General features: G+C 42.8%; 8 protein-coding genes across 8 annotated transcripts; 4 read left to right on the top strand and 4 right to left on the bottom strand.

Annotated features, from left to right (window-relative positions):
• Positions 1–155: 155 nt before the first annotated feature.
• Positions 156–877, top strand: FA14DRAFT_153956 (2, 3 cyclic phosphodiesterase; the record flags this gene model as incomplete). Its single annotated transcript, XM_025497648.1, has 2 exons — positions 156–470; positions 536–877. 2 exons carry the CDS (start codon positions 156–158, stop codon positions 875–877), a joined length of 657 nt encoding a protein of 218 aa, XP_025354797.1.
• A 184-nt stretch (positions 878–1,061) lies between these two features.
• FA14DRAFT_120664 (putative EXG1-exo-beta-1,3-glucanase, major isoform) lies at positions 1,062–2,453 on the bottom strand (the record flags this gene model as incomplete). Its single annotated transcript, XM_025496422.1, has 1 exon — positions 1,062–2,453. The coding sequence occupies one exon, from the start codon at positions 2,451–2,453 to the stop codon at positions 1,062–1,064; it is 1,392 nt and encodes a 463-aa protein (XP_025354796.1).
• A 1,636-nt stretch (positions 2,454–4,089) lies between these two features.
• FA14DRAFT_177898 (uncharacterized protein) lies at positions 4,090–5,232 on the top strand (the record flags this gene model as incomplete). Its single annotated transcript, XM_025500792.1, has 1 exon — positions 4,090–5,232. The coding sequence occupies one exon, from the start codon at positions 4,090–4,092 to the stop codon at positions 5,230–5,232; it is 1,143 nt and encodes a 380-aa protein (XP_025354795.1).
• Positions 5,233–5,290: 58 nt separating this feature from the next.
• Positions 5,291–6,684, bottom strand: FA14DRAFT_30952 (uncharacterized protein). Its single transcript, XM_025502162.1, has one exon. The coding sequence runs from the start codon at positions 6,264–6,266 to the stop codon at positions 5,349–5,351; it is 918 nt and encodes a 305-aa protein (XP_025354794.1). The 5' UTR covers positions 6,267–6,684; the 3' UTR covers positions 5,291–5,348.
• Positions 6,396–6,908, top strand: FA14DRAFT_30939 (uncharacterized protein). Its single transcript, XM_025502161.1, has one exon. The coding sequence runs from the start codon at positions 6,524–6,526 to the stop codon at positions 6,869–6,871; it is 348 nt and encodes a 115-aa protein (XP_025354793.1). The 5' UTR covers positions 6,396–6,523; the 3' UTR covers positions 6,872–6,908.
• A 136-nt stretch (positions 6,909–7,044) lies between these two features.
• On the top strand, positions 7,045–7,644 carry FA14DRAFT_160079 (uncharacterized protein; the record flags this gene model as incomplete). The annotated part of the gene is made up of 1 exon (XM_025498520.1): positions 7,045–7,644. A coding segment is annotated over exon 1 (218 nt), but the record flags the coding sequence as incomplete, so codon positions are not given.
• On the bottom strand, positions 7,569–8,591 carry FA14DRAFT_160078 (uncharacterized protein). Its single transcript, XM_025498519.1, has 2 exons — positions 7,796–8,591; positions 7,569–7,732 (listed from the first exon to the last, which is right to left on the bottom strand). The coding sequence occupies exons 1-2, from the start codon at positions 8,564–8,566 to the stop codon at positions 7,634–7,636; spliced, it is 870 nt and encodes a 289-aa protein (XP_025354791.1). The 5' UTR covers positions 8,567–8,591; the 3' UTR covers positions 7,569–7,633.
• Positions 8,592–8,718: 127 nt separating this feature from the next.
• Positions 8,719–12,253, bottom strand: FA14DRAFT_160077 (JmjC-domain-containing protein). The gene has a single exon (XM_025498518.1). It carries the CDS (start codon positions 12,076–12,078, stop codon positions 8,830–8,832), a length of 3,249 nt encoding a protein of 1,082 aa, XP_025354790.1. The 5' UTR covers positions 12,079–12,253; the 3' UTR covers positions 8,719–8,829.
• Positions 12,254–13,571: the final 1,318 nt, after the last annotated feature.

The raw sequence follows: 13,571 nt of genomic DNA, 5'->3' as shown, positions 1-13,571 counted from the left end.
GCATTGTCTTCTCGAACTTCTCTTTACAATGTGCACGGTCCTTTTAAGAGGTAAAAGCTGATCAGGATGAACAAGCATTTTCTTCTCAAAATAATAACAAGGTCTGATCAATTATGGGTTATTATCAAGTATATTCTTCTTTATTACATCAAACGATGACTGACAATAATGATCCATATTCTCAATCTACATTTACAGGTTATTCATTATGGCTAGTACCAACACGTCAAGAAGAAGTAAATATCCTCAAAGATGGAATGCAACACATAAGACAACAAGTCCATGCAGACATTTCAGCACCATTTGAACCACATGTAACCCTGTTATCAGGATTGAATGAAGAAGATGGATGGACGGCTGACAAGATTTGGCATGCATTCAAAGGAGCAGGACAGAGATGGGCATCCAATACAAAAGGAGTATTATCGCTCAAGCTAGAAGAAGTCACAACGAGGGGTTTATACTTTCAGGTGAGTGATACTCTTATTGGGAACACTGAGCTCTCTTGCTTACACGAGGCGCCCCTTTGATTCAGTGCATCTTGATCGCATTGGAGAAGACAAGCGAATTGTTATCGATCAATGCATATATGCGAGATGCATTCAACGCACACGATCAGCCTCCTTATTTCCCTCATTGTTCGCTGCTTTATGGACATCTGACAAAAGAGCAAATGCAACAAACCATCCAATCTCTCAAACAGGGCGATCGTCCCCTCTATCATGAAACAGGAAAAGGAATCGCATTCGGCATTTCGGATTCCGGCAAGAACCCAATCAAGCAAATCGAGTTAGGCGCAGTGGAATTGTGGAATACCAACGGATCAGTAGCAGATTGGAAGCGGGTACACAGAATCAATTTGTCGGACCTACGATGACAGAAGAATATCATTGAATTGTTCGTTGAAATATTGTTTCTAAGAATGATGACAAAGTCAGGGAGATATACATGAATGGGGATCCGTAATTGATCCAGGTGATGATACATTGATTTCATGCACGCAAATTGCAGTATTGCGTTTGGAGATAAAGATGAATGTCCAATTTTGCGGAGAAAACGCTCTAGCAATAAGACGAGCTGAAACTGTTCAAATTTTTGGTAATCCAACCGTATTGCAAACCACGTTGGTAATCCCAATCGGCTGCTTCTTCGGTCTTCCAAGTCCACATGATCCAACCTGTTCCACGTTCATAAGCTTTCCTTTGGGTGTCAAACATTTGTTTCAAGAAACTTTTATAACTTGAACTGAAATTTGTGCCTTTACCCGTCTTTCCGTTACAACTTCCAATCTTACTGGAACCTGGATATGTTCCATCGTAACGTGCGCCAATTCCACGTCCGTTCAAGTATTTTGCACAATCGGTAGGAGCTGTAGTCCATTCGCCAACGACGGTGTACAAGTTCTTATTGCTGGTCTCGACTTGACCGCCAAGATTGCAGAAGTAACCCAAACGAGCATTGTTGGACATTTGAAGTTGGTCTTGATTGAAAACAGAGTATTGATGGGTATCCAAAATCACTTGTTGATATTGCGGAGGTTGATAAGCCCCTTGCCAATACGTCAAAGGTTGGAAACCGTCGTGCATCGTCACGGCGAAATTTGTCAATTGACCTTTGGATGTATAACGGGCTGCGTAATATGCATTGTTGTAGTAATCTCTTGTGAATGAGAGTGCGTTCGAAGGACCGGAAGTTGTCAAAGGTTCATTTACCAATTCGATCGAAGTGACCACATCAGTTTGACTGGCGAAATCGTTGGCGAATGTTTGAATGACAGCTTTGGCACGATTTTTGTAGGATTCTTGATTGAACCAACGTGGAGGAGAGATTTTGCGACCGCTGTTGTCGAATCCGTTCTGACTTCCTGGTACACCATGAAGATCGACGAGCACTTTCAGACCATGATTACGAGCCCATCCGACGGCTTGCTTCAAATAGTTGTACTGGTTACCTTGAATGAAGGGTGAAGAACCTTTGTCCAAGGCCCAATAACCAATTGGGATACGAACGTGGTTCAAACCTGCAGCTGCGATTTGTGCGAAATCACTTTCGGTATAAAAGGTTGCCCAATGATGCTCTAGTCTGCTAGCTGCATCGCTAACGTATTCACCGAAGGTCCATTCGTCAATCACTCTACTATCGCCAGTATCATCGAATAGGGAAGGAGTGATCCAAGGTTCTGCAACTAACCAACCTCCAATATTGACTCCGCGAACTTTTGAAGAACCATAATTGAATCCGGGTTGTTGACGTTTTTCTAGCATCTTTGTTTCACCTCTTCCTGCCAAATTAATCTTTGGATTTTGAAACATCTTTCCGCGTTTATCGTATAATTCTCCATCCAATTCACCACGTTCGTTCAAGAAAAGTTCTGATTCACTTTCACGTTCTGCTGAAATTGAACGACCATAATATTCTGGAGAGGCGGCTACCAATACACTTGATCCAAGCATAGCCAAAGCCATCAATTGGATCAAAATGGCATTGAAACGAGCCATTTTGGAACGGTTGCGACACAAAGGGAGGGAGTCGTGATAGGTATCTCTGGTTGAATAAGAATAGGATCGGACCCTAAAATGATAGTCGAAATTGAATGATCGTGAGAGGGTAGTTATTTTTGATAGTGATGATGATGATGATTTAAAAAGAGGGAGAATCTATTCTGGGTTACTTTTATGGAGGCATTGCTCTTTATAGAAACGGTTGATAGAATGCATCAGATCACCTATTACACTACATCCTGTACGGGTATGGAAGCAAATCAGCCCTCCAAGGAGTAGCATAAAAGGAGCTTTCGGCGGATAGGTGAATTTATTGTACAAAGGGCAGTCACAAGTATTCGGTGCATAAACTGTGTGTGTGTCTACAAAGGAAGAAGAAGAAGAAGGAGTACAACACAATTAGAAGAGCTAATTCAATGTGGCACAAAGTCAGTGTCTTCTATGCAAGATCCCACACAAAAAATAAAATCCTCCGAACGAAACGGGGGGGGTTCATGCCCAATAATTGTATTTAGCCAGATTTGCTGTGATGCTGTATGTGTAAATCCCGTACACCCAACGTGTGCATGCCGAGGGGAACCTTCTTGGTGTATTCGTTAGCGTGAAAAAAAAAAGAAAAAAAGTGTGGTGACATGGGGTGCAGTACAGTGCAGCCGAGTCGGGGGGGGGGGCGCGTTTCTATAATAAAAATCACTTGGCGCTAGTGTATATTCTAAGGCTTGTCCTTTGACCCAAATGAGGAAACACAGGGAATGTCACCACCAAAGCGAGGATCACCACAACTTAGCGTACAAATTGACCCCTACCTTAAGCCTGTTTAAATTGATTCGTAGAAGTTTCTCAACTCTTATCCCGATTACACTTTCGGCTTGATGGTATGCCTGGCACAGGTTATACTGCTATGTAAGCCTCAATACCAAGCCAGGCTAGTACCTTCCTCTTCATTTACGCATGTTTATTAATCCACCGTATAAAAGTCTCGGCAACTTAATTTATTCTATTAGCATGTATGCATTATCAAGTGCAAACGATCAAAAGGTGCATACATACATAAATGAAGCAAGCATGCTAATTTCGTCTCGGTGTCCCGCTGTTCATTGATGAAGATAGATTAGAGAAAAGACCCCGCTTTAAATTTCAAAATGATAATCTTTAAATTTCACTTGCTATTGTTCCAATTTAGGATTTCTGATGGGGTATTAGCTTATGCCAAGATCATTAAAAGGTCAAAACGGCTGGGATGGAATTCAACGCGTTTTAACGCGTAATAGCACGAGGACCACAACAACGGATAGTGTGTGAAGAGTGGGACCCCTAATTGAAATGCCGCTAAGGATGATGAAAGCATATGTTACTCTACCCCACAGACCTTCTTTTTCATTTACATAGTACTCCTTTTCATTTATCCGCCGGTTCATTCATTCATTCGTTCATTCATTCGATCAACTATCATCACACGATCATCTCTTCTTTTTGCCGCCCTCCTACCCCACTTCTCATAATGCAATATTGACAAACCGTGGAGAATAAGCAGATATACTTACGAACAAGCAAAAAAAGGCTTAAACTAAAGGTAGGAGTGGGTGAGATGGCCAACACTGATCGTGAAGTAGGAGCAAAAACGAAAAGGTATAGCAATATAGAAAGCATTGGCGCAGGTCAACGTAGAAGTAGTACGCCAAATCTAACGGATCATACCCATCTTCAAAGTGCCGCCACGGCTGCTCTTCGTTACGCTCAAAGAGAATTGGAAAGAGCTGCTTCACCAAGACGAGATTCGAGTGAGAACGGAAGACGTCAGAGGGATTCGTTTGACCAGAACAGAAAGACGCCACAACCGGCAGGTTATTATATCCCTCCCCCCGGCTATGCTGATCCATTGAGGGATAATTTGGACGATGAAGGCAATCTTAAATTAGAGCAACCCTACTCCGAAGAGAGAGATCGCAGATGGTCAGGACCTTATGATGATAGACGTGGCTGGCCAGTAGACCCTAGATATCACCGTGGAAATAATTGGTATAAACGTGGACACAAAAACCCTTCACATCCTCGCTATGCTCCTGATCGACCCGTGAAAAAGTTTATGCCTTCGCTCTCACATCAAGATTGGTCCGTACCGCAAGCAAAACAGATTTTATCGCATTGGGCAACATTGGCAACCCTTTTAGGTGGCGTTCAAGCTACGCTATTGGCCTATTACAGTAAACAAGAACAATTGGGCAGCGGTGAAGAAGATCCGATATACAGAATGGTGATTGCGATTTCCTGTTCAGCTTTGTTTTTAGAGGTTTATGGTGCTCTTTTAGCGGCAGGTACGATTGTTGCCAGTATCTCACTTCAAGCCAAAAATGCACAATCAAACGATCCATTCGCACAGCCGAATAATTGCCAAACAGATCGTGAAACGTTGCTTAACAATGGTATGTTCTCGTTGAACGCAATCAATGCAAATCCGGTCTCTTCTCCTGGTCCACCGCTCTCACCTCGTGCATCTGCTATTCTGGACCGTCTTACGGTATTGGTAGGATTCTTGATTCCCTTGGGCGCAGTCTTTGAATTGATAGGCTTAGCAGGCTACACTGCTCATTACCTTGGCAATTCAGTCGCAATCACGATGGGATTGACGTTAGCAGTAGCAGTTGCAATTCTTGTAACAATCATTGCCGGCTTATTGGGAATGCAAGCAGGTAATCGAGCAATTCAAACTCAACAAAACAGCACTTTATGAAAATTTTCTACGAACAATTTCAACGACTTCACGACTTCATTTCTCCGTTCAATCATCGCAAATTTCAATGTAATATATATATAAGCATCTATACACAATTTCCATGTTCGAATCCCTCATAGGTTCGCTTGAGATTGTGGAATTTGAATACGTTTACGTAAACCATCCAAATCAACCTCTTGCGTACAAAAGATTGTTGTATCATCCAAAGAAGGTAACCTGTACTTTCGATTAATTTCTTGATATTCTTCACTTGCTGCCATTCCGGCAAAATGAGAAAGTGAATAATAATTCACGAGACTTACTTCTTGCCATTTTTGTTGTTCTTCGGCGTTTACCACTTTGGCCAAGATCTTTGGTTCACCTCCAAACGGTTTAGCAGCTTGAGTGAACCCTTTGCCGTATTGGTAGTAGCGCTCCTTATCTTCTTTTGAGCGATTGAATGCCAAGAAGTTCAATTGTTGAACAGGACCACGACCATCAGCCAATCCGTCACTTGTCCCTAACTTGTTCAAATCTTCGATCAGCTGAGCCAAATCTTCTGAATGTTCAAGATTTTGACTGGTTTTAGGTGGATATTGTTCTACTGAACGTGCAGGTTTTCGTTCGAGTGATTCTATTGAGAGGTGCTCAGATCTTTTGGCTTCCGCATTGAGTTGTTCCGTCCTGGATTTATACCCTTCAGCAAGCCTTGTGGGAACACCAATAGGAAGTGTATACTCATTAGCAATATCCGCTTTTGTCAAAGGATGATTTTCCAGTGTGAGAGGTTGTGCTTGATCCGCTTTTTCGTCTTTTGATCCTTTCATTACCAGGACCAGATCCCATGCAGTTTTGTTTAAGCGGACATGATCTATTCTCGTGGCCATGATGACAGAACGACGAACGACACATGCTGAAAGCAGACGATCGTTGAGATCATTTCCGTTGGATTTGCTCAATAATTTGTGCAAGAATCTTCTCCTAGCTGCGAATATTGGTTCTTCTTCCGATTGACGGTATAATTGCACCAAATGAAGCGTACAAAGCGGCATCTTGTGTATGAAAGTTACGGGGTGAAGATGGTGGTTGTTTGAGTGAAATGAGAAGGATGTCGATCGGAAGGTAAGAAGTTTTTGCTGCCGATTACTGTCAAATCAGCTTGAGTTTGTTTAGTTAATTGCTGCTAGAACCCTATTGATTAAAAATGTGAAAGTGTAAGCGAGAAACTTGAGGCGAAAGGGCCGAGAGAGTGCTTTGTAAGAATGAGGGGAAGTGTGGGGAAAAAAAGAGGTAAAACTTTAAACACATCATGATAAAACTCTCTCACTTGATTCGCCGCCGCCTTTGGTTTGCCGTGTTTGAATGGCGTATTTTTTGCCTTGCTTTAGTGCCCTGCCTGTACGGCGTCGGTGCAGTGCAATTACCGTCGCCCGTTTTAAAGCCTTGTGACCCAGTCAAGAGAGCAGCCATAGGCTTAATTGTGTGTGTGTGCGTGTGTGTGTATGCAGTCAAAACGGATCATCGGATACAAAACAAAAAAATAATCAAATCTTCTCGTTGTGTTCTCACCAATCACTTGAGGATATGTCTGGGACAAATAGAAGACAAGCAACACCACTGTCACCATCTCCATCTCCTGAACCACCAGAAGGAGTAGAAAGAGGAAATAATACAGGTGGCTTTAAACCTTTATCGATAGGTGGGGCATCTGCATTGACAGGTCAACAAAATCAAACGGATGGAAATGCAAGTATATCAGGACAAGTAACAAGCGGCGAAGTGTATGGCAATCCAGCACACGAACGAGCAAGAAATACACTTGAAGAAAGAATTCGGGTCGCTATCGATGATTTAATGCAGCTGGCTACTTGTGCGGCAGAAGTACATGAAGGTGATGAAGATATCGTTCGTTTGGAAATGTGAGTGCTGGCTTCGGTAAGATGCCGGCATAATGAAATACTAACACTAATCTCCCAACAGAAACAAAACGATGGAGTCTTTGCAGGGACTACAAAATGCATGCGATTCGCCAGATCTAACACAAATGGTACCCGAAGATGTGATGACGATGATCGATTCAGGTCGTAATCCAGACATACACACCAGAACGTTTACAAACAGACTCAATAGCGACAATCAACAAATGCGCGGTCAAGCAGTCAACTTTGATGTGAGTAGAGGAGTGCAGTGTCACTTGTACTATGATAATTAAACCATCTTTTTCCCATCTTACAGAAATATCGCGATAGACTTCGCGATAAGCTCGAACAGGCATTCCCAGAAATGCAAGCTGATTTGGAACAAGTAGATAGAGCAGCTCTGCAATCGCAATCGTAGAATCCCAATCACAATCAAGCCAATTTTGTAATTTTAAACAAGCATACCTATAGTACAACAGTGTATAACAACAATTCATCATCTATGATTCACCCAAATGTCTCTGCTTAAATCCATCTTGGATCGCTTTGGCTGCCTTTAAGTGGATTGTTGCCGAAGCTGTTTGTAGTAGTGTGAGTAGCTGAGAAAGAAAGACAGGGTCAGTTTCGATTCAATGACAAATTGGAGGGCATGGAACACTCACCTTTTCCATCTCTTCTAAGCTCATATGACCTGTTTGATCTAAAGAAGTGACCGCTCCTAGCGCTGGCATACTCCAAAGTGTTAATGAAGCTTTTGCTCTTGCAGCTTCTGCATGTGTGGCATCAACAATGATTCCATCTGCGTGTCCCCAAACACCATGTACGCCCACCACGAGACCGTATAGTTCGATTCCCGCATTTGCTAAAGCACAACTTGCAACGGTAGCAGCTGCAGCTGCACATGCTTCATCATCAGTGCTACCTTGTCCTCGTCCTGCATCAGCTTGTAAGATCGTAATGAAAACATCAATTGTCGCTTTAGGTAATTTATCCAACCTGATTGAAGGAAGCAAGGCTAGTCGAACAGTACTTGCCAATGTTGAGGATTCCGTATCTTTTCCTGCTCTTTTGCGAGTATGCGTCGCAAAACTTGCAAATCTACAATCGACCGTTAGCTCAGCTTCGTTGGTATACGATCTAGCTGCACTTCCAGCACCTGCAGAAGATCCTCCGGTAGCAGAACTTTGTGAACGATTTTGCTGTGACTGTTGTCGTGGTCCGAACACTGAACAAGCAGCTTTAACGGAATTGCTTTCGAAATATGCACTACCGCTTGCTTGTGCGACCAAGCCGGTTTGGATGAATAACGAGTGAACACCTTGACGTTCTGATGCTGACCGTTGCTTTTTGAATGTGGTAGGTAAGGCAAAGGTGGGCTGTATAGTCTCTGGTCCATTGATACGCCTTCTATCGAATGTTGATGTACCCGCCATGATTTCTGATTCGTGATGATGATGATGGATCGGCGAGAAGAACGTAAGCAAAAAAAAAAAAGTCGAATTTCTAGGCGCCGACGCTAGGCCATCGAAAAATCAAAAACGCGCCGGTGTGAAGCTACACAAATGGTGACATCATTAGAGAAGAACTTGGATCATTGCAAGCAGGGTACAAAGAGCATACGAGAAAAAGAGATGAAATGATACAAAACAGACAAAATCAAATAAATACATTTTTTTATTCGTCATCGTGGTGCAACCTAAGCACCACCACGACTGACGTCAAGTTGAGCTGCTAATAATAATCGATCTGTACCCGCAATCGTATCCGGATCTGTGATTTGCACATGTGGTTCACCTTCAGGCTGAGATGGTACTACTGGTGTCCGAGCACGATCAAAATTCTCGACACTCAAAGACGGTATGGGTAATTGCGTTTGTTGTTGTTGTTGCCCTTGCTGCTGCTGCTGCTGCTGTTCATGCTCACGACGCTTTCTTTCAATTTCCGCTGCACGTCGATCACGATCTGCCGGTTTGACAGCCTCTTTAACGATTGACTGTAATCCTTGATACAATGTATGCATATACTTTTGCAATTCAATCTTTGATCTCTTTGATTCTTCAACCATACTTTCGGCCGATTTCAATTGTCCTTTTTCACGCATATAATCCGCTTCATCACGATACCAAACAACATCTTCTGCCAATCTCATCGTTTCAGAATCAAATACCACCTTTGCACCTTTTACACGTGATCCATCCGCAAGAATCACATCGCCTTCATCAAATTTGTGCTTATCATCTTCTGATGGACGTTCATATCGTTGCAACATCGTTTCCCACAATCCCGTATGGGTACGTACGCAAATCTTTTGAGAAGGCATCAATGTCTGCAAACAAACACGCAAGATATCCACTTTGTAACCCATTTCACGTTCACGTTCATAAGGATTGTGCACTTTGCACAACATCACCATTCGTGGATCTTTATCGTCATCCTCCTCTTCAACAGTCGAAGAAGAAGATTGACCGGTGATGACCTGTTCCACCTCTTCGTCATCTTCTTTGTTACTGTCAGCTTTGGCGGCCTTTTTGGATTTTCCTCCTTTTGTTGACTTGGATGGTGCTGCCTTTGTTCGTCCTTCAACTTCATCAGCTTCTGATTCAGGCAGAACGTCCAACATCCATCCGGATCCTTCCTGTAATGCACAACTGACATGCGAAGTACGTGAACAACGACCATAAGTACATTGAACTTTAGCCCCACGTTTTGAGAGCTGGTTTTCCTTGCAATTTTGACATTTTAAAGACCAACGTGCTTTTGGAATACCTTCGTAACCCATTACAACTTCTTTTGGCGTGCGTGGTATTCCCTTCACAGGTTTGGAATTGGGTGCAATCCATGTCTCCGGTAAGAAACTGGCACAAAGACGATGAGCACGTTTGACTTTATCATCCTTGCTCTTTGAGCTGGGAATGACGATCAAATCTTCTTTTGAGGTAGAGGGGCAGAATTCGCAAGGGAAAGAGTCAATCTTTTGCTTCTTTGCTTGATGTACTTCCTCATCTTCTTCTTCTGGCTCATCATCTGGTGCAAGTCCCAAAGCTGCCAAACGATCCTGCTCTTCCTTTCTACGCTTTCTACGTTCACGTTCACGTGCTTTACGTGCTTCAGCCTTTTCTTCATCTGTTTGCGTCGATCCAGCCTCTTCAAATCGCTTTTGTTCACGTTCTTTTCGTTTTCGGTCAAGTTCTTCCATTTCTTTGCTCTCATCCAACATTGCATCAACATCCATCTTGACCGTATCATCCGTGCATTCACAATACGTTGCCTTTCTACCAATATCCAACCATCTTTCCAACGCAAAATTGACACTTTCGGCGCAATTGAAACCTAAATTGTATCCGCTATGATATCCATAAGGATAAGTCAGTACAATCTCCTGCGCCTTTTGAACCAATCGTAATGGCTTGATTCGACCTGCTGCTGATTCGATGAAGCCAGGCGATGCAAGGAACGATTTATGTCTCATAAAGTGACGGCAGCGTGAAGAGTCAGCAGGGAATGCCGAAGCCATTGCTAATTCAAAGCGTTGTTTATCAGCTTGTCGAATCGAATACCATTGTTTTGGGGCGCCAAAATGGATGTAGTTGATCGAATACAAATCCATATCCTCGACATGCCAAGCAAATGTTGCACGCCACATACCAAAGTATAGATAGGGAGTCGTTACACCTGGTAGCTTTCGCTTCAAACGAAGCCTGGTCAGGATGTTGTCCAATTTCCCGATATTCCAATCCTTTGTTTCATCTGTGAATAATGTTCCCGACAAATCAGCACCATACATCGGTGGCTTGCCATAATTCAATCCTCGCCAGTACTCTTTCTCAATAGCCCTGCAGACGTCCATTGCCCAATCCTGTGGGACAGCGTCTTGTCCGGCTTCTTTAGCCCAACCATTGATGTGGTCAAACAAGTCCCATTCTTCTTGAGTAGTTCTATCAGCCATCTTGGTTTTGTTCGTGATCGACGATAGTGTCTTTGCCGGTGATGAGCTATGGGCAGAAATACTTGAGGACTTTCTCGGAGAAGAGCGTGTCTCTTGAGATGCAGTCGTCAATTCTGTGTCCACACTTTCATATGCTTGTTCACCTGTCTCTACCCGGGTTGACTTCCTCTTTGAAGGCACTGGGCCTGACTGAGATTTACCGGCTCCTCTTCCTCGCCCACTCCTGGTTCGCACACCATCTTCATCTGCATCATCTTGTTTTCTTCGTGCAACTTCTTTCATCCTTGCCATTTCTGGTCCGCGAAGATTTTCTTGTGCACAAATATCTGCCCATTGTTTTGGATTGACGATTCGTCCGGGATGTACGACATTACTTTGTCTCCAAACACCAGCACCTGCACATGTAAATATCTGTTCGATACTATTCTTGATTCGCACTTGTGATAATCTGTTTTGTTCTGTGTATCGTTCTCCTGCTTGTTTGCTTGATTCGCCATTCTGTCTTCCGTCTAAACTTGGCAAAGAACCTGTCCATTCTTTGGGTGGAATAATCTTTACAATACCACTGCGCATTCCCCATGCATCAATCCTAGAGCAATACGAGTAGAAGTCTTTGAATTCTTCCCAAGTGGGTGTAAAGACTGGCACGCCTTTGATATCGTCTGTTGGATGTTCTGGTACTTCCGCGTCTTCGCCTTCAAGGTAGAGGTAAGCAGGTCTTAGAGGGGATAATTTTGTTGTGTCAGGTTTGATATCTTCTGATTGTTGCCTCTGTTGCGTTTCGGCTAGAGTACTGCTATGCGCTGAAGAGGGTGGTGAAGGTGGTAATGCTGAGCCGTAAAATGCTTCCGCAAAATTGCCAGCATCTTGTATTCGATCATAATGGTCTGACCTTGATGTCAAGCTGTCATGATCATGCGAAAGCTCCGGAGTGAATGTATGCTTTTGTTTTATTGCTGTTGCCATTGGCTGGGTTAAACTTTGTTCGATTGAAATCATTCTTGTCGTCGGAAAGAGGTAACCCCGAATATGTTATGATATATGAAGTCGAATGGCAGTCGGGGATTGAAATGAGAATTGTTGCTCCTTCCCACCGATTGTGTTTATATACAAATGCACTTCTTTCTCAGAGCAAGTGGCGACCGAAGTGAAGAAGAGATGATGGAAAAGGACGAGCTGTGTTGTGCTTTTGTTCACACGACGTTTAGGATGAATAGCTTATACTAAAACTTATGAACGGGGAATCGGCCTATGTGGTATAGAACGTTTCTTCTCCTTTGCACATACTGGTAAAGTGCCTTGAATTGTTGAAGTAAAAAGCTCATCTATGCCACTCACGGGTGCAGTGCTTTGATTACGCGCCGGGGCAAGCCTCAAGTAATCTCTGTCTTTTCATAAGGCCCCGACTGTCTTTTTTAATCACCCCTTTGTGGGCGCATTATTAGCAGATCTCCCTGAACAGCACAAAAACGCTTATGTAAAACAGTAAAAGCAAACAACTTTCATCTCAACTCGTTTATGTGACATTAGGCTAAGTGATCACATTCGAAAAGCGATCAAGGCGAACCTTATAAAGGCTTTAAGATGATCTTTTTAGTTTATTTTATGAAACGGTATAAAAGCCGTATATCTGCTCAACGGCTTTTGATTTTTTGCTTTCGTGGCTTCTTCTTAACCACGCTCGAGCACACACACGGACCTCCTATAATGACGTTCATGGGAATAAATGAAGTGTGGCAATTATCGCTACTCTGGCTTTGTCTATCAGCTCTTCCCGGGCCACTCACGGAATCGTCATGGTCAGATACACAATTTGATAATATTACCAAGACCTAGAACTTTAATTTTTGACATGTTTTATTTTAGCAATTTTCCCAGACCGTTCCTAAAAGCAGTGTCAGGCTAAAGAGAAATAAAGTAAGTTGAGGTAACGGTATTGGAGAAAGGTCGAAGGACTTTAAAAGAAGTTTTAAACCTAAATTAAAGCACGATCATTGTCACTCGTGTGAAGATGTGACATGTTGTGTATGCTGGGAGCCCACAATCTCTTTTACTTCAGCTTTTCTCACACCATCATTGATCGCTTTACGACCGATATTGAATTTCATCCAGTAGGTGAGGTAAGTGTGATTCCTTCTCGCATAGTTCTAACTAAGATCCTATATTGAGTACAACATTATGTTCTCGTGATGTTTCACGTCTAGGTCATACGGTTTATACACTTATCCCCGTGCATGACTTCTACTTCTTACTTAGGTTTTCATTCGATAACAATTCGCTGCTTTCCCTCTTTCAGAATGCCAATTAGATTTATGAAAGCAGCTTTCTAGAATGTTCAAAGTCAACTTGAAAGTGCTAGCGTTTCTTGAATCGTTTGATTAGCGTAAAGAGCATGCATGTCCAATCAATCAAACAACGTGCAATCAATAATTTATCCGTGCTGTACTTATGATGTTTAACCTTTTAGAACCTATTTTATGATTTCTTGGCCT

Source organism: Meira miltonrushii (genome assembly GCF_003144205.1).
Source record: "Meira miltonrushii strain MCA 3882 unplaced genomic scaffold FA14scaffold_2, whole genome shotgun sequence".
In the NCBI taxonomy this organism is placed as follows: domain Eukaryota; kingdom Fungi; phylum Basidiomycota; class Exobasidiomycetes; order Exobasidiales; family Brachybasidiaceae; genus Meira; species Meira miltonrushii.
The sequence above is the reverse complement of the archived record's forward strand: the minus strand, read 5'-3'. Positions and strand labels throughout refer to the sequence as shown.

What these genes read in the sequence shown, in the direction of transcription:
- FA14DRAFT_30939 (XM_025502161.1), top strand. Translation starts at nt 6,524, where the DNA reads ATGATAAAACTCTCTCACTTGATTCGCCGCCGCCTTTGGTTTGCCGTG.
- FA14DRAFT_30952 (XM_025502162.1), bottom strand. Translation starts at nt 6,266, where the DNA reads ATGCCGCTTTGTACGCTTCATTTGGTGCAATTATACCGTCAATCGGAA.
- FA14DRAFT_160077 (XM_025498518.1), bottom strand. Translation starts at nt 12,078, where the DNA reads ATGATTTCAATCGAACAAAGTTTAACCCAGCCAATGGCAACAGCAATA.
- FA14DRAFT_160078 (XM_025498519.1), bottom strand. Translation starts at nt 8,566, where the DNA reads ATGGCGGGTACATCAACATTCGATAGAAGGCGTATCAATGGACCAGAG. An exon ending in GCTTAGAAGAGATGGAAAAG is followed by an intron (nt 7,733 to 7,795) that starts GTGAGTGTTCCA and finishes TTTCTTTCTCAG; the next exon opens with CTACTCACACTACTACAAAC.